The sequence below is a fragment of the Cavenderia fasciculata genome (genome assembly GCF_000203815.1).
Source record: "Cavenderia fasciculata unplaced genomic scaffold Scf_Dfasci-F-a-25c12.r2-5, whole genome shotgun sequence".
Taxonomy (NCBI): domain Eukaryota; phylum Evosea; class Eumycetozoa; order Acytosteliales; family Cavenderiaceae; genus Cavenderia; species Cavenderia fasciculata.
Window position 1 is genome coordinate 361579 of NW_004457729.1, and position 22533 is coordinate 384111.

Here is a 22533-nt window from a genome sequence, read left to right on the forward strand (position 1 = left end):
CCTATTTACTATGAATTTTTTCAAATTTTTTGTTTTTTTATCTTCCCTTAAAAATAAATAAATAATAATAATAGTTAAAGAATGGAACAAATAGATGTCATCAAAGATGAATTTAAAGAGATTATTATCATTTTATCAAGAGATAAACAGATCGATAGAGATGATACTACAAGAGACATTAACAAATACAACGATAATAGTCAAGCAAAACAAAGATTCAAAGAGCATGCTTTATCAGATCCTAACGATACAGTATCATCGTTACTCTTTTTATTATACTTACCTATTCAGGGTTTAGATCAAACTGTATGTGATTAACAATCAAAGATAGAGATCATGATGACTAATAATTATCATAATACAAAAGATTAAAGAGAAATCAGTACAGTAACTTGATAGATTATTGATCAAACAAGGAAAAGAGTATATAAAATCATTAGAACATATAATATTGGAATCAGTCAAGTATGAAACAATAGAGTTACTCAAAACAACTCTTACAGATACCTTTAGACAACATTTATTTGGTATCATTGAATCATTTGCTACTTGCTTTGTACCTATAGGTATGTTGAATGATTGTTGTTTAAAACTATATCGATCATTCAATCAATCATTGTACTAATATATTCTTTTGATTAGGTGAATGGGATGATTTAGAATCATCAATATTAAAAGTAGAAAAAGAAGGATCACCAATCTTAAAAGATAATACTATGGCATTGATCAATGTATTGTCAAAATATGACTTTAAAAAAGAGAAACAAGAGATGTTGATAGAGATGATCAAGTCTGAAGATGACTCTTTTCTGAAATTGACAGAAAAACAGTATCGATCATTCATGCCAGTTCTACTATCATTAATGCTAGAACAAATCGATGTGGTTGATAACTTTTTTCTAAAGATGTCTATCCCCAAGCTGAAAAGAATCTTTGTCGAGAACACTAATACCACAGCATGGATACAAGAATTCACTCCACAGATTATTGAAACGTTGATCCTGGTGTTGGATAGCCACCATGAAACAGGATACATCGACACAAAAAGTATAATAATGGATTATTTGTTGTATGTGATCAGCATATGTACCGATATTCACATTGAGAGGATCACCTTTCATTTGTACGAATGGTTGACCCATGTCAGAGATTTGTCACTGGAAGAGTGGACAGACAGCTTTCCAGCAGAGAATAATATTTTAAATAATGGAATCTCCAACAACATTTATGATAACATTTGCTTTGAAGAGAGGGAAAATGACATTATCCCAACAAACTATCCCATCGGAAATCTAGATTATGAACGAGATGACATTGAAATAGATTCAAGTTTTTCTCAGTTCTCAACTGGTGCCGCAGTTTATCGACATGATGTTATAATACCAATTTTCAAACATTTCAACATCTTTTCAAATTCTCAACAATCGTGGAAACAAAGATATGCAGCATTGGTTGGTTTGTTTAGATTTCGTCATTCCCTTTATGGCAAATTGTCACTTCAATTTCCACAAGTTTTAGAGTATGTAGTTGAAAGCTGATAATAACTATATTTACAATTTTAATTAATTATAAAATTGTCATTTAATATCTAGATCAGTATTAAAATTGGTTGACGATGAAGATATTAGAGTTAGATGGGCATCATTACACTTGTTAATTCAATTAATTAAGTTTGTACAATTGGAAGACAAGTCAAGAAGAGAACAACTATACTCTGTGATTGAAACATTAATCTCAAAATCCATTGGTGATGATCAAAATGAACGTATTCAAAGTAGCTGTTGTGTATTCCTCACGTCTTTGAAATATTATAATATTTCTGATCACCTCGTAAAAGGTTTATCAAGTTTGTTTGTAATACTTCTTCAATCTCCAAAATTACATGTAGTCGAAAATACATTATTGTTGGTTGTAAATAATATTGTCCAAGTTGGACCTGTAAGTAAATATATCACAAGAAAATTTTAAAAAAGGACAATTATTAATATTTGTTATAGGAATCTAGAAATATCATTCCAATTCTATTATCTTTATTGGATAAACATCATGCAACAAAAGAATCAAGATTAATACGTTGTCGTGCAATAAGGGCATTTTCATTATGTGGTTCGTTGATGGACAAGAAGATATTTTCAAAAGAGTTAATCAAGTTTATGGTTTTTGTTAAAAAGAATGAAGAATCGTTTGATTTGATTCTACATGTTTTGATAGCATCGAATTTATTTATTAAAGATATTGGCAAATCATTTTCAGTGTATTTACCAATGATCATCAAGATTATTTTCAAGATACTAGAGAAACCATTTCTCAGTCAAGAAGAAGAAGAAGAAATGAATACATCACCCAATATAAAGATAATACTCCCAACTCTAAGGAATTTGAATAGAATAATGCATTCCGGAGTTTATGAACATTTGGCACCATTTGCACATCTATTGGTAGACCCACTACTCAACTTGGTCAAGAGTCCATTCGAACTCTATATTCGAATAAATTCCCTGGACAGTTTACCAACTTGTATGAAACTGTCCAAGATGCAATTTGGTGATCGTGATGGTGACAAGACTCTAGAGATGTTTACAAAGATACTCGATACGTTACTCTTATCAAATCCACTCGAACCTGATCACTATTTCTTTTTGCAATATCGTATCGACACGGGATCAAAAGTTATCAAATCAATGGGCAATGATGCAATGACCCCCGATCATATTCAGTCAATACTATGCATATTATCCAAGATGGAGGAAAAGTTGTACAACATTAAAGAACAGGTACAAAATGAAAATCTAGATGAAATTGGCGATGAGGATGAAGAAGATGTTCTAAATTCAACCTATGGTGGAGTTGCTAGTATTTATCAGATGATAGGCCAAATCATCAAACAAAATAATCTCGTGGCGGTATCTCTTATAACCTCTGAACTCTTGGACAGAGCATGCAAGAAACTAGGAGAATTTGAAGAATTAGATCATACTGACAAGGGAGGTATACTCTATTTTATGGCTTGGTATTTGGAATTTGGTGGTGACTTGGCCATCAACTCTTTCAAATTTATCATACCAACCATTATCAAGTGTATAACCCTCGACGATGACATTGTGCGAATCAACCTTTCAGATGCACTTGGATCTGCAGCAAAAATTGGAAAGGATAGATTCTCACCATGGATCAATGAAGCGTTACTGGCACTTGACACTTTGATCTCTGAAACCGAGACAGACTACCAACATTTCAGGGATTTTGCCATATCGAATATTGGTAAAATCATTAGATATGTCCCTCAGGTCAATGTCAATGTTATGATTCCTAAATGGTTGAGCCTTCTTCCCATAGAAGACAAGAAAGAAAATATTAATGTCATTCATAATCTATGTGCCATTGTCCATCTATACCCCAAACAGTGTTTATATGTTGAAGAACACAAAGATGTACCCCAAATTTTTTATATCTTTGATTATTACAGACAGACGTATCAACCACCACAACAAGAGAAAGAATTACTCTCACAAACTTGGTCATTTGTCAAAGAATCATTCACACCTATCGATACAGAGAAGACATCAGTTATGTTATCATACTATTTGGATCAATAATATTTTACTCTTTCAAATTGAATAAAATAAGAAAGAAAACTAGATCTCTTGGAACTTTTTGTTTATTTATTCGTGTACTACCAATTTTGATATTATCTCTTTTTTATCTTCTGGAATAGTGTCCCAATTATCTTAAATGATTCCTTTATCAGTAACCAGGTTTGGTATAGTAATAATCTTTCTTTTTGCTGTGGTTGTTGACAAGTTTTCATATATTTAATTCACATATTGGTTGACAAGCTCAAGTTAGACTGACCATAGCTGCATATCTTTCCTTCCACAGTTTTGATTTTACAAGGATACGAGATTGAGCCAAAATGGGTACTGCAAAACGTTTACCAAACACAAGTATGAGTTGATTTAATAATTTATAAGCTGGTGTACCTGTCGCTTCACTATCGTATCATAGTGGTGTGACCGATGTTCTTTTGTTGGTGGTGGTGTAATATAATCTTTTTCATCTTCATAGTCGAGTGGGAAAAAGTTGTTGATTGAAGTTAAAGATGTCGAATCACACGCCATTGCGAAAATAAAACCAAACATATGATAGTTTTGTTTCTAGTGGTTGTGGTCTTCTTTTCAGCGTGTCTGTCCAATACTCTAATCATAAGGTCTATGATCCGTGGAGCGAATTGGTTCATCCAAGGTGGATTGTCGTTTAGTCTATAAATCTTTGTTTTGCTTTTACTATATCTTTGTCTTTGTTGTTGGTACCATCCTGATCTCTTGCTAAAATAAATATTGTATTTATGAATTCTTGATTTGATCCATATCTGCAAACACAACACACAAATACCTATATTACATTAAAGAATTAGAACAAATAACTGTATCCTTACAAATGGCTATGATGATGAGTGAAAGAAACATTTTTTTTCTTTTTTTTTTTTTTTGGGGTTTTTTTTCAAGAGATTCATTTGGATGAACCTATTAATTATTTGATTTGTATTTGTATTTTGATTTTATTTAAAGTGGTGGATCTATCAATTTTGATAAAGTATTTCTTGTAGTTTCTGATGTAATATTGTCCCAATTTGATTTGAATGATTCTTGAATAAATAACCAAGTTTGTGAGAGTAATTCTATTTCATCTTTTTGACAAGTTGTTTTCCTGTATTTCAAGATGAAACCATGTAACTTGACAACATGTTGGTATTGTTCACCACCGAGGAATTGGTCTGGGTAGAGACGAATAATCGAACAAAAGGTTTCAATAATCGGTACTTTGTCGGCGGTGACAAGTGGTAGCTTGTTGAGCCATTTTGGAATGATGACATTGAGCATACTTGAGACTTGTGGTACATAACGAATGATTTCACCGATACTCCTGATTGCATACTCTTTGGATGTTTTGTTGTCGACAACTGTTGATATTGGTTCGGATAACATAGTGTCGATTGCTTGTAACACTGGTGTGAGATACGGTGAGAATCTATCTTTGGCAAGTTTAGCAGCCACCCCAAGTACAACTGCTGCTTTGATTGGTGCCAATGTACCTTCTAATGACAGACACTGAATAATAGTTGGAATGATCAGAGGGAATGCAGTGATGGCAACGTCACCACCATGAGTCGAGTATGACAACCTTGACCATATCACCTTCATCATCCTCTGTTAGATAATCACAAATATCCTCCAATATATTCGTGGTACCTGTGATGAGTGGTATTGCAATGGTACTGTTATACTTGATCATCTCTGTCATCACACCATAGAGTGCAAACAAAGCTTGAGCAATATTCTTTAAAAATGGTTCTGGCATATTGTCACCAATAATATCTTGATTTCCAGCTCGCACTTGGTCTGCCATTACGAATAACAATGGTTTCATCCGATTATATGTGGCGACTGTCGACTCCACCTGGTCGAGTGTCATTGCATCTTTACCCATTGTTGAAACGAGGTAACTTGCCATAGAAATACGTAGTGCACACATTTGAGGTTCCAATTCCTGATACCCCAACGCTGCATCAAGTATCTTGCCAAATACTTGTATTGTCTTGTCACTACGCTCTCCCCATTGTATTTTGTACAGTTCAAGACAAAATGGTAAACATATCATCCGAATATTACTGTTGAATGGGTATATTGCAAGTTTACAAATGGGATCGACCAAGCAATGTACAAATGGTGCCAACGGGCGATATGAAGTAAGAACTTTCAACTTTTCATCTTTTGAGTAATCTTCATCCTCGTCATCTTCTTCATCTTGGTAATCTTCTTCTTCATCATATTCTTGATCATATTCTTTTTCATTTGATTTCAAGATTGTGTTTAAACCTTTGAGTGTCAATAGTACCTTTTTCATATCTTGTTTTGATTCATCTGGCATTTCATCTATTTCTGCTTGTTGAGTGGGTAATGGTGTCTCGAGTATATTTGCAATCATCCTAACAAACATTGGAAAATACATTGGAAATGATTGACTACCATCTTGAATAAATACATAGGATGCTCTGATGACATCTACAATCATATCAAATGACTTTTCATTCTTTTTGACAAACACCAAAAACTTGTTTAAAGATTTTGAGTATTTCTTTTCGTCAACAAATGATGAACACATGACAAATGCCTTGATTGCATGACTACGTAATATTCTTGATTCTTTTGTTGCATTATGTTTTTCCAACAAAGATAATGAAATTGAAATAATATTTCCAAAATACTAAAATAATAAATAGAAATAAATAAATAAAATAAATACAATTAAATATTAATAATTAATTATTTCTTTTTAAACTTACAGGATTAAATCTATTTTTAACAACACCAACAATTGATTGTAATGATAGTAATGCATTTTCAGCAACATAGAATTTAGGGGATTCAACTAGTGCCAAGAGACCACGACACAGTCCATTTAACACATTATCACCAATCATTTCATTGGTCAATATATCTGTCATGGTTTGAACCAATACACAACCACTAGATTGTATTCGTTCATTTGTACCTTGGCGAATCGATTTTCTAATGACATTAAATACTTGTTGTTTTACTTGAACCATTAAATCACCAAATTCAATTGATAATATAATTAAACATTGAATTGATGCCCATCTAACTCGTATATTTTCATCTTCAAATAATTTTAATGCTAAACTAAATTAATAAAATAAATAAAAAAAAAAAAAAAAAAGATTAATATTATTATTATTATCTTTTTGTTTGTTTTACATACTTTAAAATAATTGGAAATCTTTGAAATAAAACTTCAGATGAGAATTTACAAGCAGTAGCCAAACCAACCATAGATGCATATCTTTCTTTCCATTGGGTAGAGTTTGACAAGGTAGTGTTGCATTGATTGAAAATGGGAATTACAGAAACTGGACCAAATACTTGGATGAATTGTGCAAGTTTGGAATGAGCTGTAATACCTCTCCCATCACTAACATCGTCATTGTAAGTGGTAGGATCATCATCATTATTTGTTGGTGGAATATAATCTTTTTCTTCGTCATAGTTGAATGAATAAAAGTTCTTGTCAATGTCGATTTTGGAGTTGGTCTCTGTCCACTCTTCCATCGATACATCTTTGACAGTTGATATTAACCAAGCATACAAATTGACTATTATTCTTTCAACTTGAGTATTATTAAAAAGAGTTACATTATTCTTTGCCAAGACTGTCAAGTAATCATATACCATTCTTTTAGTACTATTGACAAGATACTCCTTTCTTCGATGATTGTCCAACAACACTATCAACGTTTCGATGATTTGTGGTGCAAGTTTTCTCATCCAAGATGGATTATTGCTTCGTACAAAAATCTTCATCAATCGGTAAATAACCTCTTCCAAGACTGTCTCTGAGACGCGGTCATCCATCGATGGTGGTTTTGAGATGATTGTTAGCAACTTGGAGACAAGTGTTACATAATCATTGTCAATGACACCTCTTCTATTAAAAAAGTTACGAAGCATCAATGTGAAATCCAACTTTTCTCTCATTGCTTCATCTTGTAACTCTTTTCCTCTTTTAGCTAATAATTTATCAAGTAATGATCCTGCTTTTTCTTTAATCTTTTAAATGATCATCTGTTAGTCATCTTCATCCATCATCATAATCATCATCATAATTAATTAATTAATTAATTATAATTACACACATACATTTGGAAAAGTACCTTTGACCATTAAATAGAGTAACCATTCTGCTACTTTATCACTATCAAAATCATTCTTTTTGATGGTATCGTCAATATCATCTTTCTTGTTGTTTGTATTTGCTAAAGTAACAATGATCGCTATGAATTGATCTGTTGGTTGCTCCATCATAACATAAATATAACTATAACTAGTGTTACTATACGATATTAGCTAATAATAATACATTAGATACTACTACTATTATTACTTTGAGATTACATGTATAAAATTAATTTGATTACTACTGTGATTATTCATACCACAAGAGTACCACACTCTTGTGTGAATGGTGGTTGGTAGTGGGTGAATATTCTCCTTTACAATATGTGTACAGCTACATACAATATGTGTAGACCTATTATTAAATGTGATGTTCAGATCTCATTGTTGTTTATTATATTTAATGAATTAATTGTACAAAAGAATAGATAGATGATCGTCACAGAAAAAAAAAAAACAAATCAAACAAAAAAGAGATTAATAATAAAATAATATAATATATATTATATATATACATATCTTATATCTATCTATCTCTACTTGTTATGACTATGTACAGAGAGACACAGAGAGAGATCCTTATATTATAGCTATAATATTTTATTAGCGTCGATCATTGACCATTTCATTTTCTTGTTGTTCTAGACACTTGATAATATGTGTTATGATATGCGGATAAGAGTTGATGGCTAAATCACCACCATACTCACAGTAATTGGCCAATAATTCAAGAATTCCAGTCTTGATATCATCAATCACTTCATTATCACGCAACTTGTTACAACACTTTTCCAATAGATTCGAGGATGTGATGAGGGGTGTAGAGATGGTGCTGTTGTATTTTAACAAATGACTAATGATCTGATAGTTGATGTGTACCTTTTGGAGATAGTATCTAGTATTTCATCAATATCTTCATCATCATCGTTGTCGTCATCGTTATCTAATTGGATTCCATCTCGAATATGATCTAATCTATCAAAGAGCCTATTATCCATCTCGTCAAATATATCCAAAGCCGATTGTACTTGATCAATCGTCATTGCATCTTTACCCATTGCTTTGATGACCATACATCCATCTTCGATATGATCGGTGTAAAGGTGTGATTGCTCCCATTCCACGAGGAAACAATCTAGAACCATACCAAACATCTCAAGTGTCATGTAGCTTCGTTCGCCATACAGAAAAGTAAACAGATTTGGATATGATCTCGTGAATTTGGTTGAGCATCCAACAAGTTGCACAATGGACCAACTAATCTATGTGCAAATGGTGCCAAAGGTTCATAAAGTGATTCATCTTCTACTTTACCCATTATTTCGACCAAACCGAGTGCATCCAATTCTGTGAAATCGGGTAAAGGTGTTGTCTCTAATTCATTGATCATCATCCGCATAATCATAGGTAAATACACTGAAAATGACTTGTCAACAGCATCAATGAATAAATGAGATGCTCTGAATACATTATAGATCGGAGACCCAAGAGCCTTTTCATTCTTTTTAACAAACATCATAAACTTGTGTAAATATCTTGAAAATGTCTTCTTTTCCATCACTTTACCACAGATTGCAATTGCCTTGATTGTACTCTGACACAGTTTGAATGATTCTTTTTCTGTATGATGTTTTTCTAATAATGTTAATAAAATTGGTATAAATCTTTGTGAATACTAAATAATTCCAGTGGAAATTTGAAATTAGTATCTGTATGAATGCAAATATTTTAATTAAATTGAACTTACAGGTCTAAATCTATCTTTAACAGTATCTACAACAATCATAAAGGATTGAATTGTAATCATAGTGACTGATAATATTGGTGATTCAAGTTGAATTTGAAATGAACTAAATAATCGATCCAAAGCATTATCATCTATCATGTCTTGTTTTAATAAAAGCATCATTCTATGAATTACCCAGCAACAACTATTTTGAATAAATATATATGGATCATCACGAATTAATTGGAAAATAACTTGAAATATATCATATCTTGATTCAACAATCAAATCTGACAAATCAATCGATAATTGAATTAAACATTTAAATGATGCCACTCTAACCAAGATATTTTCATCATTTACTAGTAAATATTACTTTAATGTTTTTACATACTTTAAAATTATTGGAAATTGTTCTCTATGACCAATTTTTTCTTTAAAGAATTTACTAAATTTAGTTATGCTCATCAATGCTGCATACCTCTGTTTCCACGATTGTTGAGAGTTTGAAAAGATGAGAAAATGCTTGAAAATGGGGACAGCAACTTTTTGACCAAATGTATGTACAAATCGATGAAAACATGAAGCCGCTGCTACCAGCTGATAGTTTTTGTTATAGTCCCGATAGTAATCTGTTATTATTTCATCATCTTCTTCACTGTCACTGTCACTATTACTATCACCACCATCACTGTTACTATCATCATTATTATCATCGTCATTGCTGTTGTCAATAATGTTGCCAATGTCAATCATGGATGGTTTGTCTGTACACTCCTCCAATGATAGATCCTCGATATCAGATAACCACTCATAAAAATGAGGGAGGATTCTTTCAATGTGACTATCTGTAAAGTAATCGGGAGTTTTCGATGCCATTTCCAACAAGTGTCTAAACACAACCGTTTTGTTGTTTTTAGTTTCGAAACCTTTTTCACGATGTCTATCCAATACATCTATCAATGTGTCAATGGTGTGTACAGTAAAATCTTTCATCCATATTGGATTATAGTAGAAAATGATACGAGTCAAGTTGCATACACACTTTTCGAGTAAGTCTCCATCGACAGACCCATCCATTTCCGCCATCATTGATAGCAGCATTGGAATGTATGATCTATATTGCTTCTCTGTCAATTCACGAGCAAAATCAAAAGATTCAACCATATCTACCAACATATTTTGTTTATCCTTTTGAATACTAGTGAATGAAAATGTATTGAGTAGTGCCATTGTATTATCTCGTAATTTTGATTCTTCTTCTTCTTCCTTTTCATTTACAAATGTATTCAATGTTGATTCTAATTCATCCCAAAGACCTAATTAATTAAATCAACGTTAATTTAGATCGATAATATGATTGTATCAATTTACACATACCTCTTAAATAAACTGCAAGTGATTCAATGATACTAAATAAATGAAATCTCTTTGTCTCTGTAAGTGTTGTATTTAGAAACTTGATTGTTTCAATCTTTACAACATCTACCATCTCTTCAGACAATGATTTAATAAAATATTGTCCTTTAAACAAGTCAAATAATCGATAAAGTAACTGTAATGCTTTATCTTTAATCTGTTGATAAAAGAGTAATAAATGTGTAATAATTGTATTAGTTATATGTAATATCTATCTACTTATCGTTAAAATATGCATACAGTAGGATAGGTACCCTTAACCATCAAAAAGAGTAACCATGATACTACTTGTTCTGGTTTTGATAAAGTGTACTCTTTGTATTGTTTTTTTGTTTGTGAATATAAACGATCAAATATTAAATCATCTTCTCTACTATTATTATTATTATTATTATCTCTCTTTATTTGTTTATGTTGATCTTGTTTTGCTAAAATGACTATTATCTCTATAAATCCTTCACCTGGTTGCTCCATAATAATAGATAAACAAACTAAAATACTACTATACTATATGTTGATGATGATTATAATACTAAAGATAAATACTAAATAGTATTATAGCAATGAAAGATATAAAATGAAATGATACAAATCAAAGGTAAAAAAAAATAATTTAATTTATTATTTTATTTTTTAAATAGTATGAAAGTGACATTTTAATTGTTGATGGAATAGTATCCCAATTTGATTGTATTGATTCTTTGATAAATGATATGGTTTGAAAGAGTAATTGTTGTTGGTTTTGATCGAGTAGTTTTTGGTCTCGACTTAACTGTAAGATAATCAAAAATAACTTTTCCACGTGTTGGTAGATCTTACCAAAACACTCGTTGGGATAGAGATGGATAATGGTACAAAGGTTAGAGATGAAAATATCTTTTTTGTACCATAAAGGGAGATGACTAAACCATTTTTGAATGATGTAATCGACATTGGACAGTGTTGGTACATATCTGATGATTTTACCAATACTAGATATGGCATGTTGTTTGACGATTTCTTTGTAAACTATTTCAGAGTATGGTTCAGATGCTATACTATCCAAAGCCTGTAATGCATCGATTACCCAAGGTGAGAATCTGTCCTTGCCAATTTGTGCAGCCACTCCAAGTGCAATTGAAGAGAATTGTCTTTCCATGATATTATCAGAGGTCATACACTTGACAATGGTTGGTATCACCTTTGGAAAAGAGTTGATAGCATTTTCATTACCGCACTTGAAGTATTGCATCATAAAATAGTGCGTATTCTGCTTGACCGAGAATTCATCTTCAGTGCCATCCAATATCTGGCAAGCTCTATCCAAATGATCAGATGTGATGAGTGGAGCTGTGATGGCTCTATTGTGTTTGAGCATATGTCCCATTGTCATATATATACCTTCTATTCCTTGAGAGATTGAACGTTGTGAATCTCCCGTGGAGAATAGTCCATCTCCAATGATATCTTCATCTCTGTCGTCAGAAAATACTTTTTCAATCACATTTAACCTGTCCAAGGTTGAATGGATTTGATCCAATGTCATTGAATCCTTACCCATTACTTTAATGACTTTGGCTCCCATAATTATAAATTCTCCTAAAATATTAAAGTGGAGGGGTTGAATTGAACAATAGGTGAGTGCCAATTCGAGTATCTTTCCAAACATTTCTAGTGTCTTTTCACTTTTTGCTCCAAAATGAAGCAAGTACAATTTTAACACTGCTGGTAAATTGGAAAGAGAATTCTTTTTGATTTGGTTGTTGAATGGGTTCATAGACAATTGAAAATGCAATCTACCAATCTCTGAGAAAATCGTGCCAAAGGTTCATAAGCAGTTTTCTGTTTTCCATTAAACCATTCCAAAATATCTTTCAAGTTATTGAGTGTAAGTATTATACTCTTGACATCTTCTTCTTCCTCTTCTAGTATTGGTGTCTCTAGTATATTGATAATCATTCTAATAATCATTGGTAAATAGATTGCAAATGAGTTACCAACCAATTGCATAAATGAACCAGATTCTTTGAAAATATATTCTATCACAACCAAATCCAAAGACTTTTCATTCTTTTTGACAAACTGCATCAACATGTATAAATATCTTGTAAATGTCTTTTTGTCTATTACTTTGCCGCATAGTCCAAATGCCTTGATTACACGACACCGTAATAATCTAGATTCTTTTGTTCCATGATATTTTTCCAATAATGATAATAGAATTGGTAGGATATTTCCAAAATACTAAAATATATATATATATATTTATATAAAATATATATTAATATTTAATCAACACATTTTGTTAATGCATGATGGTTTACTTACAGGTTTTAGTCTAAATGTAAGAGAATTTATGATTGTAAATAATGATAATAGTGAATTTTCAACAACAGAAATTGTTGGTGATAAGAGTAGTGTTTCAAAAGAACTAGACAACGCTTTTAAAACATCGTCAATATTATAAGCAACCACATCTCGTTTTAATAACTGCATTATGGATTGAATAAATAAACAACAAGTATGTTGAATACGTTGATTTGGATAATCACTAATTAATTTAACAATCACTCGGCATACTTGACCTCTGAATTTAACCAACAATTCTTTAAATTGATGAAATTGACGAGAAATTTGAATTAAACAATCCAGTGATGCCCATACAACTTTAATATTGGAATCTTTTGTTGATTTTAATATTGTCCTAAATTTAAATATAAAAATAAATAAAATAGATATTAAATATTATTATACTATTGTACATACTTTAAAATAATAGGAAATTGATTTTCAATATTTTCTTGGAGGTATTTACAAAATTTAGGTAAACATATCAATGCAGCGTATCTGTGTTTCCATGATTGAGAATTTGAAAATCGAATTAATTGATTACATACAAGTATTGATACAGTTTTTACTACTGGTTGACCAAACGCACCGATAAATCGAGCAATACTTCTATCTATTGCTTGAATATCATCGTCTTGATAGTCTTTACGGCCAATAGGTCTCTTTTGGAGAAGTCCATATTCCCTTTCTTCGTGAAAGTTAAATTTGTAATTTAAATTACTACTCTCTGTCCATTCTTCTAGTGATAAATCTTGGACGTCTGACAACCACTCATACAAATGACTGATGATTCTTTCAATGTGGGGGTTTGTAGGATTGCTGTTAGATCCGATCAAAACAGTCAAACAACCTAATATATTTTTTTTAATGGTTTTGTTTCTAAAACCATTTTCTCTATTTCTTTCCAAAACCTCTATCAAAGTATCATTGATCTGTGGAATGAGTTCATGCCTCAATCCTGAACGGCTATGTATAAAGATCTCTGTGATATTTCTAACACTATTATCTATAAATTCTCCACGATCTAACCCATCTATTTGTACAAGCATTGATAACAACATGGGTATGATTGATCTATACTGCTTCTCTGACAATTCACTAAGAAAAGTATCAGAGATGATCGACTCCTCCAACATTTCTTGTTTCTTCATTTTAAAGTCATATCTTGATAATAATGTTTGTAATGCTATTGTATTATCTCGTAATGGTGTTGATAATTCTTCTTTTCCATTTACTTTATACTCTAAAGTTGTTTCTAATTCATCCCACAGACCTATATAAACATAATCTTGTTAGTTATATATGTTGTAAAAGATGATCTAATCGATCACAACATACATCTAGGTACTAAATAATTTGCAAAATATTCAATGATACTAAATAAATGTTGTCTAAAGGTATCAGTAAGAGTTGTTTTGAGTAACTCTATTGCCTCAACCTTGACTGTATTCACTATCACTTTTGGCAGGTCACCAATAAACTTTATTCCTTCTTTCACTAATAATCTATCAAGTAACTGTACTGCTTTCTCTTTAATCTTAATATAAATAGTATGATAGTATCAATCAATCAATCAAACGTGTTAGTAACCTCTTCTTTGATACCCTATCTTGACTAATATTATACTATACATACAGTTGGATAAGGAACTTTTACAATTAAATAGATTAACTTTGATACTAGTTTAGAAGGATTAGATAGAGAATAGTTTTTGTATTGTTGTTTTGATTGTGATTTTAAAATATTATTATTGTTATCTTTCTTCTCTTTCTCTTGTTGCTGATCATCTTCTTTTGCCAGAGAGACAACCAATTCGATGAAATCTTCTAAATCATCGGGTTGCTCCATCATTCTACTTAATCATATACTCTTTCTTTCTTTCTTTTATATTACAACTACAACGTATACAGAAATGAAAGTGTACAAATCATCAGATCTGAGTTGTGAAAACACAAAAAAAAGTAAATTAAAAATAAATTTATATAAACTTTCTTCTTTTGTCTTCTGTTTTTATTTTATCTTTTTAAAAAGTGAGATAAACTCTTTTTTGTTGTTGATGGGATAGTATCCCAATTGGAGAGGGTTGACTCTTTGATAAATGATTTGGGTTGAGTGAATCTTCTTTTTTATAATCTGCAATGATACAAAATAGATCAACAACATTTTTATAGCCTTATACACGATCTTCATCATACCAAGTTGGAAGATGTTTGATCCAAGTTGAAATGATTTCACAGATATTATCATTGACACCAAATGGAACATATCTGATAACTTTACCCATATTCGAGATTGCTCGGATTTGGGCAGCAATCTTTTCATGATTATTTGGTTCAGGCATATGGCTTGAAAAGCCTGTAACACTTCTTTGACCCAAGGTGAGAATCTGACCTTTCCAAGTTTGGCAGCTGCTCCAATTTTGGTGGAATGAGTTGTGGAAATCTATTGATTGCTTCTTCTCCACCAAAATCAAAGAACTGTTCAATAAAGTATAAAATATCCATTTTAAAGTAATCTCCATCTTGAATGACATCTAATTTCTGACAAGCCTTGTCCAAGAGATCAGAGGATGTGATAAGTGGTGCTGTGATGGTGCAGTTTAATTTTAACATCTTTCCGATAAACTTGTAGATACCTCCAACTCCTTCATCGATTGAATATAGTATGTCTTTTGGATTTTCATCGTTGATTACATCTTGATTACCTTCTCTGACCTGTTGTGCATTGTCCATCAAAGTTTTTTCAAATACTTTCAAACCATTTAGCACTGATCGTACTTGATCAATCGTCATTGAGTCATTTCCCATCACTTTAATGATATTTGTTCCAACACGGATACGATTCTCCAAAGCATAACAGTCATCCAGATGATTTGGCAAGAGTGCCAAATGGAGTGCCTTGTCAAACAAGTCGAGTGTCTTGTCACTGCGTTCACCATATTGCAGCTTGAAAAGTTTGAGACTTTTCGGTAAACACTCAATTGAATGATATCATATATCGTTGTGGTCTGAAAGTTTTGCAAAGTTGATCAGTGGAACGAAAAATCTATGAACAAACGGAGCCATTGAACCATACATGTTTTTGAACATCAACCCATCCAAACTCTTGATCGTTGATAATATTCTATTGTTGTACTCGATTGATGATTGAGAGTTTTGGTTGTTGGTCACTGGAGTCTCGAGTATTTGAACAATCATCTTGACCAGCATTGGTAAATACACTGCAAATGACTTGCCCAGTACTTGAATAAATCCTCTGGATACCCTAGCCACATCTACAATCAGATCCAATGAATTTTCATTCTTTTTAACAAACAACATAAACTTGTTTACATATTTGGTAAATACCAGCTTGCCAACAACTTGACCAGAAAGTTCAAATGCATTGATTGATCGACAAAATAATAATCTTGAATCCTTTGTTGAATGATGTTTTTTCACCAATGATATTAGAATTGGAATAATATTTCCAAAATACTAAAATATAATTCAAATTAATATAAAATTTAAAAACTGTACAGTTATCAAGTGAAATACATACAGGTCTTAATATTTTGGTTATTGTATGTGTTTCTACAAATGATATGAATGATAGTAATGTATTTTCCAAGACTGTTAGTATTGGGGATTGAAGGAGTTGTTCAAACGAATTACACAATCTCTTCAAAACAGTATCAATTGCAGTTTCATCTACACTGCTACTCTTATCTTTTGGATATGGCATATTGGATTGGATAAATCGACAACAAGTTCTTTGAACTCGTTCATTTGGATCAAGGGCGCTGATTGATCTTGCAATTGTTGAAAATACTTTTTCTCTAGATTGAGAAACTAAATCCTCCAAGTCTTTAAATTTTCTTTAGTTTATCCAAACAATAGAGTGATGCCCAAACAACTCGAATATTTTCATCTTCAACTACATTTAAAATCAAACTAGAAATAAAAAAACAAAGTTGAGTATATTTTAATCTCAAGAGAGATATATATATCTACTAATTATTAACATACTGTAAAATGATTGAAATTTTTTTTGTAGTACTTTTTTTGAGATGCTCACAAAACTTAGGAAAGCAAATCAATGCTCCATATTTTTGTTTCCAGTTGGTTTGTTGAGAGTTGATAAGGATTCTAAATTGATTGAATATGGGTACTTCTACTCGATTTTGACCAAATACTGTTACAAATCGCTCAGAAACTGAATCAAATGTTTCAATGACATCAGGTTGGTAGTCTTGAGTACTTAATCTGTGATGAATACCAATATCACTTTCTTCAAAGTAAGAGTGTTGTTGAATTTCTAGGCTACTATTAGTCCACTCTTCCAATGTCATTTCTTTAAAGTGTGTCAACCAACCGTACAAATGAATGACCATACTCTCAATGTAGGTATCAGTAAACTTGGTTGGATATCTCTGGGCCAAATCCAACAAGTATCCAAATATAATACCATTTGTGGTTGTTTGAGTGAACCCCTTTTCACGGTTTCTATCCAACACCTGGATAAAAGTTTCAATGATTTGAGGAGTGAATGATTGCATCCATTCTTTGACAAGGATACTATTGAGGTTGGTAACAACCTTTTCAGTAAATTCACCACGTTTGAACCCATCGATTTGAGAGATCATTGATAACAACATTGGCATTTATGATTTCTGTTGTTCATCGGTCAATGAATCAACAAAATCATTAGAGTTGATCAAATCTTCCAACATTTCTTGTTTATCCAATTCAAAGTCAAACTGTGACAACAGGACTAGCAATCTTTTGACATTGGCTTTTAATGGTGACTCTTCTTCTTCTTCTCCTCTTTCTAAAATCAACTCTAATGATCCTTTCAATTCATTCCAACATCCTATTAATAAAAAAGAGTTAATTTTAGATACAAAAGATTCAAGAAAAGTATATATTTAAATAATCATAACAAACATACCAATTGGGATTAAATAATTCGAAAGTGACTCCAAGATACCAAATAAATGACATTTAAAGGAATCAGTAAGAGTTGTATTGAGTAACTCTATTGTCTCAACCTTTAGAATATCTAATAAAGGTTGTGACAATGATCTGATAAGGTCATCTTTAATCAATAGTATATCAAGTAACTGTACTTCTTTATCTTTAATCTTTTATAATATTAGAATAAATAAGTATAAGAGTCTTGAAACTTTTTTGAAATCACTCTTTACTAACAATAATACATTATACATACAGTTGGGTAGGTACCCTTTACCATTAAATATAGTAACCATGATACTACTTTACTTCTATCTAAAGAATACTCTTTGAAGAGTTGTTGTTTTGTTGATTTGTAGTTCACATTATTATCATCTACTTTGTTGTTTTTCTTTTGTTTCTGTTGATCTTCTCTTGCTAACATGACAACAACCTCTATAAAATCATCACTTGGTTGCTCCATTCTATTATTATTACTACAAAAGATAATACACAGATAATAAATATTCAAACTTTGAAAAAATTATAAAACTTACCAAAGAGCTAACCCTTTGTGAGACTTTTATTATTGGACAGCAGCTTCTGCTAAATATTTTGAAAGTTCTTTTTTTGTTTTTGGTGGGATATTATCCCAATTAGATTCAATCGTTTCTTTGATAAACGAGGAGATTTCAATGAGTGATTCTATCACTTTTGGTTGTATACGGAAGAATTTTCTTATAGATCTTAATTCTTGATTTTCATCATCATCTTCTTGATCATCTTCTACTTCCTTGTAGAAATTGATGACATTATAAAGTTTCATAACATGTTGGTATGCATTACCAAAACATTCGTTGGGGTAGAGACGGATAATGGCACAGAGATTTTCATAGATAATGTTACTCTCTTGAACATCATCGATGGGCAAATGGCCCAACCATTCTGGAATGATGATACTAGCATGACTGGCGATTTGTGGAACATATCTGATGATTTTACCGATACTAGAGATGGCAAACTCTCTAGCATCATTAAAATCGATAGAGTATTCGTCGGGCCCAGATATCATTACATTTAATGCATGTAACACATCATTGAGCCAAGGTGCAAATCTATCCTTTCCAAGTTGTGCTGCTGCTCCAAGTGTAATAGCTGCCTTGAGTCGTACATCGGCCTTTTTAGTTGTTAGACACTGGACAATAGGTGGAATGATTTGTGGAAAAGAGTTGATGGCAGATTCACCACCATATTCGCAGTACTGCTCCATCAAGTCTAGTATACCTCTCTTGATGATGAATGTATTTTCTTCGTCTTCGTCATCATCGTCGTCGTCGGCATCGTCTTCGTCGTCGTCGTCTTTTTCTTTAACAGGGACAGTGTAACGCAACTTTTCACAAGCCTTGTCCAAGAGGTCAGATGTGATGAGGGGTGTTACAATGTCACTATTGTGTTTGATCAAGACACCAACCATCTCATAGATTCTCGACTCTACGTTGGCCAATGTGTCAAGCATACTGGAAGGATGTCCTTCTCCAATAACATCTTGATTTTCATTTCTAATTTGGTCTGTCAAGAATTCTAGTTTTTTGTCAACCTTGTAAAATAAATCCATCACTGTCTTTGCATGATCCAATGTCATTGCTCCACTTCCCATCTCATCTATGAGGTCGTCTGCCATATTGATTCGATTCCTCAACTCTTCAACGTTGGTATCAGACGGAAGAGTACTCGGAAATACGACTGAATTGATTACCATGCCAAACATCTCTAGTTTCTTGTCTTTTCGATCACCAAAATGAATATAGGCAAGTTTTACGCAGATAGGTAAATTGGTAAGAGAATACTCTTGAATACCAGTGCCTATACCAGTGTTGCTGAACGTTGCCAATTTACACAACGGTCGGACCAAGTGATGAGCGCATGGAATCAAAGGGTTATCAACTTTATCATATGATAACTCTAAAATCCTATTTAAACCTTTGAGTGCTGATAGTACTCTCATTGCGTATTGAAATGATACATCATCTTCTAGTTGAATTGATAATGGTGTATCTAGTATGTTGGTAATCATCCTAATGATCATTGGTAAATAAATTGAAAACGATTTGCCAATCACATTAATAAAATCACCAGATGCTCTAAATACATCGGAAATGAGATCAAATGACCATGCATTCTTTTTGACAAACATCATAAATTTGTATATATCTTTTGTAAATGTCATCTTGCCCATCTCTCTTCCACATAATGAAATTGTCTTGATTACACGACTACATAATACTCTTGATTCTATTGTTGCATGATGTTTCTCCAATAATGTAAATAGAATTGATATAAATCTTGGATAATACTTTTAAATAAAAAGGATGGTTATTATTATTATTATTATTATTATTATTATTATTATTATTATTATTATATTAATAATTACATACAGGTCTAAATCTATCTTTAACAGTATCAATAACAGACATTAATGGAATTAATGCATTCTCTGCAAGAAATAATGTTGGAGATTGAAGGAGTATTTCAAATGAATTACATAATTCATCTAAAACATTATCAACGATCTTATTCTTTTGTTTTTTCAATGAAGCCATCAATGTTTGAATTAATATACAACAACTACTTTGAACTCGTTCATTTGGATCTCTAATTGATTTGGCAATGACTTGAAATAGATCGCGTGATTCAACCATCTCTTCTTTATATTCAACCGATAATTTAATTAAACAATAAATTGATGCCCATCTAACTCTAATATTTTCATCATTAAAACAGTTAGACATTGACCTACAGGATAGAATAAAGAGAATAAAAATATTAGTATTTTTTAATACTTTATAGATTCTTCTTTTTCTTTTAAACATACTCTAAAATAGATGGAAATTGTTTCATAATATTAGAATCACAGAATTTAGATAAACTCATCAAAGATGCATATCTTTCTTTCCAATGTTGTGATTTTAATAATAGGTTGAAACGATTAAACATTGATACTTGGAGAGGACGTCCAAGAAGATATACAAATTGATCAAAAGTTGTCACAGCTTCGACTAATTGATCATCTTGGTTGTAGTTTTGATCGTGGGTGTTTGGATACTCTGGGATAATACCATTATTGCGCTCTTCAAAATAATTCAAGTTGAATAGTTTGCTACCGCTTGTTGAATTGCCACTTGTCCACTCTTCCATTGGCATTTCCTTTACCTCTGACAACCACTTGTACAAATGAGAGATGATACTTTCAAGGTGAAAGGGAGTAAACTCTTTGGGATTTGTCTCTGCCATAACCAACAATAACCTAAACATATTGTAAGTGTATGTTGTGGATCGCTCTTCACGATTTCCATTCAAAACTTGGAACAATGTGTCAATGATCTGTTGAGCGATTGTATCCATCCATTTTGGATTATCGTCACTAAAGCCAAATATATTGTTAAGGTTGTCTGGAATGAATTCGCTATGAGTACCATTCCCAAATTGCCCGAGTATTCTAGGCTTTAATAACATTGCTAGTAATCCTCTTGCATTATATACTATTTGTGGTTCAACAAGCTCTTCTTTTTCATCTTCTTCATCTTCTTCATCTTCTTCTTTTTTTGCAGGCACATCTTCATCATCTTCATCTTCATCTTCTGCACGTGCTCCCTCCTCTTCACCCTCTTCTTCTTCTCCATCTACGATTCTCTGCATTTTTGGTTCCAATTCATCCCAACCACCTAAATCAATCATCAAAAAGGTTAGTTTTGTTAGCCATAGACTAATAGATTATTGAACAGCATACATACCTCTAGGTATTAAATAAACTGCAAATGATTCAATGATACCAAATAAATGTTGTCGATAACTATCTGTAAGAGTTCTCTTTAGCAACTTGATTGTTTCAACCTTGACAGCATTCACTATCTCTTTTGATAATGACTCTATTAACTCTTCACCTTTTTTAACTAGAAATCTATCAAGTAACTGTATTGCTTTCTCTTTAATCTTTTAATAGATGAGTGAGTGAGTCATGTGATCTCTCATTATCATCTCTGTTTATGAATAATACATACAGTTGGGTAAGTACCCTTTACGATTAAATAGAGTAACCATGATACTACTTGTTCAGGCTTTGATATAGTATGCTCTATGAATTGTTGTTTTGATGCTGATTTATATTTGTTATTGTTGTTGTTGTTATAATCTATCTTCTTCTTTTGTTTCTGTTTAAGTTGATCTTCTTCTTCTTCTTCCTTTGCTAAAGTAACTACAATCTCTATAAAATTATCGTCTGGTTGCTCCATCATAGATACAACTATATATTTATAAATAGAAAGAAAGAAAAGGAGATATTTTTCTGCTAATTCACACAAGGAAAAAAATTTTAAAA

General features: G+C 31.8%; 7 protein-coding genes across 7 annotated transcripts; 2 read left to right on the forward strand and 5 right to left on the reverse strand.

Annotated features, from left to right (window-relative positions):
• Positions 1 to 81: 81 nt before the first annotated feature.
• On the forward strand, positions 82 to 3596 carry DFA_00482 (uncharacterized protein; the record flags this gene model as incomplete). Its single annotated transcript, XM_004358414.1, has 5 exons — positions 82 to 306; positions 482 to 566; positions 643 to 1519; positions 1593 to 1938; positions 1998 to 3596. The coding sequence occupies 5 exons, from the start codon at positions 82 to 84 to the stop codon at positions 3594 to 3596; spliced, it is 3132 nt and encodes a 1043-aa protein (XP_004358471.1).
• A 317-nt stretch (positions 3597 to 3913) lies between these two features.
• DFA_00483 (uncharacterized protein) lies at positions 3914 to 4042 on the forward strand (the record flags this gene model as incomplete). Its single annotated transcript, XM_004358415.1, has 2 exons — positions 3914 to 3944; positions 3972 to 4042. The coding sequence occupies 2 exons, from the start codon at positions 3914 to 3916 to the stop codon at positions 4040 to 4042; spliced, it is 102 nt and encodes a 33-aa protein (XP_004358472.1).
• A 51-nt stretch (positions 4043 to 4093) lies between these two features.
• DFA_00484 (uncharacterized protein) lies at positions 4094 to 4466 on the reverse strand (the record flags this gene model as incomplete). The annotated part of the gene is made up of 2 exons (XM_004358416.1): positions 4094 to 4325; positions 4402 to 4466. The coding sequence occupies 2 exons, from the start codon at positions 4464 to 4466 to the stop codon at positions 4094 to 4096; spliced, it is 297 nt and encodes a 98-aa protein (XP_004358473.1).
• A 96-nt stretch (positions 4467 to 4562) lies between these two features.
• DFA_00485 (uncharacterized protein) lies at positions 4563 to 8009 on the reverse strand (the record flags this gene model as incomplete). Its single annotated transcript, XM_004358417.1, has 7 exons — positions 4563 to 5095; positions 5196 to 5574; positions 5722 to 6264; positions 6344 to 6701; positions 6781 to 7625; positions 7716 to 7893; positions 7960 to 8009. The coding sequence occupies 7 exons, from the start codon at positions 8007 to 8009 to the stop codon at positions 4563 to 4565; spliced, it is 2886 nt and encodes a 961-aa protein (XP_004358474.1).
• Positions 8010 to 8354: 345 nt separating this feature from the next.
• On the reverse strand, positions 8355 to 17554 carry DFA_00486 (uncharacterized protein; the record flags this gene model as incomplete). Its single annotated transcript, XM_004358418.1, has 18 exons — positions 8355 to 8604; positions 8631 to 8886; positions 8937 to 9426; positions 9499 to 9814; positions 9872 to 10796; positions 10858 to 11053; positions 11137 to 11387; positions 11863 to 12622; positions 12676 to 13119; positions 13204 to 13579; positions 13642 to 14497; positions 14563 to 14761; positions 14860 to 15076; positions 15616 to 16169; positions 16572 to 16700; positions 16765 to 17069; positions 17098 to 17156; positions 17232 to 17554. The coding sequence occupies 18 exons, from the start codon at positions 17552 to 17554 to the stop codon at positions 8355 to 8357; spliced, it is 6906 nt and encodes a 2301-aa protein (XP_004358475.1).
• A 312-nt stretch (positions 17555 to 17866) lies between these two features.
• Positions 17867 to 18639, reverse strand: DFA_00487 (uncharacterized protein; the record flags this gene model as incomplete). The annotated part of the gene is made up of 3 exons (XM_004358419.1): positions 17867 to 18075; positions 18154 to 18346; positions 18433 to 18639. 3 exons carry the CDS (start codon positions 18637 to 18639, stop codon positions 17867 to 17869), a joined length of 609 nt encoding a protein of 202 aa, XP_004358476.1.
• Positions 18640 to 18741: 102 nt separating this feature from the next.
• On the reverse strand, positions 18742 to 22447 carry DFA_00488 (uncharacterized protein; the record flags this gene model as incomplete). The annotated part of the gene is made up of 5 exons (XM_004358420.1): positions 18742 to 20508; positions 20594 to 20951; positions 21031 to 21880; positions 21950 to 22148; positions 22217 to 22447. 5 exons carry the CDS (start codon positions 22445 to 22447, stop codon positions 18742 to 18744), a joined length of 3405 nt encoding a protein of 1134 aa, XP_004358477.1.
• Positions 22448 to 22533: the final 86 nt, after the last annotated feature.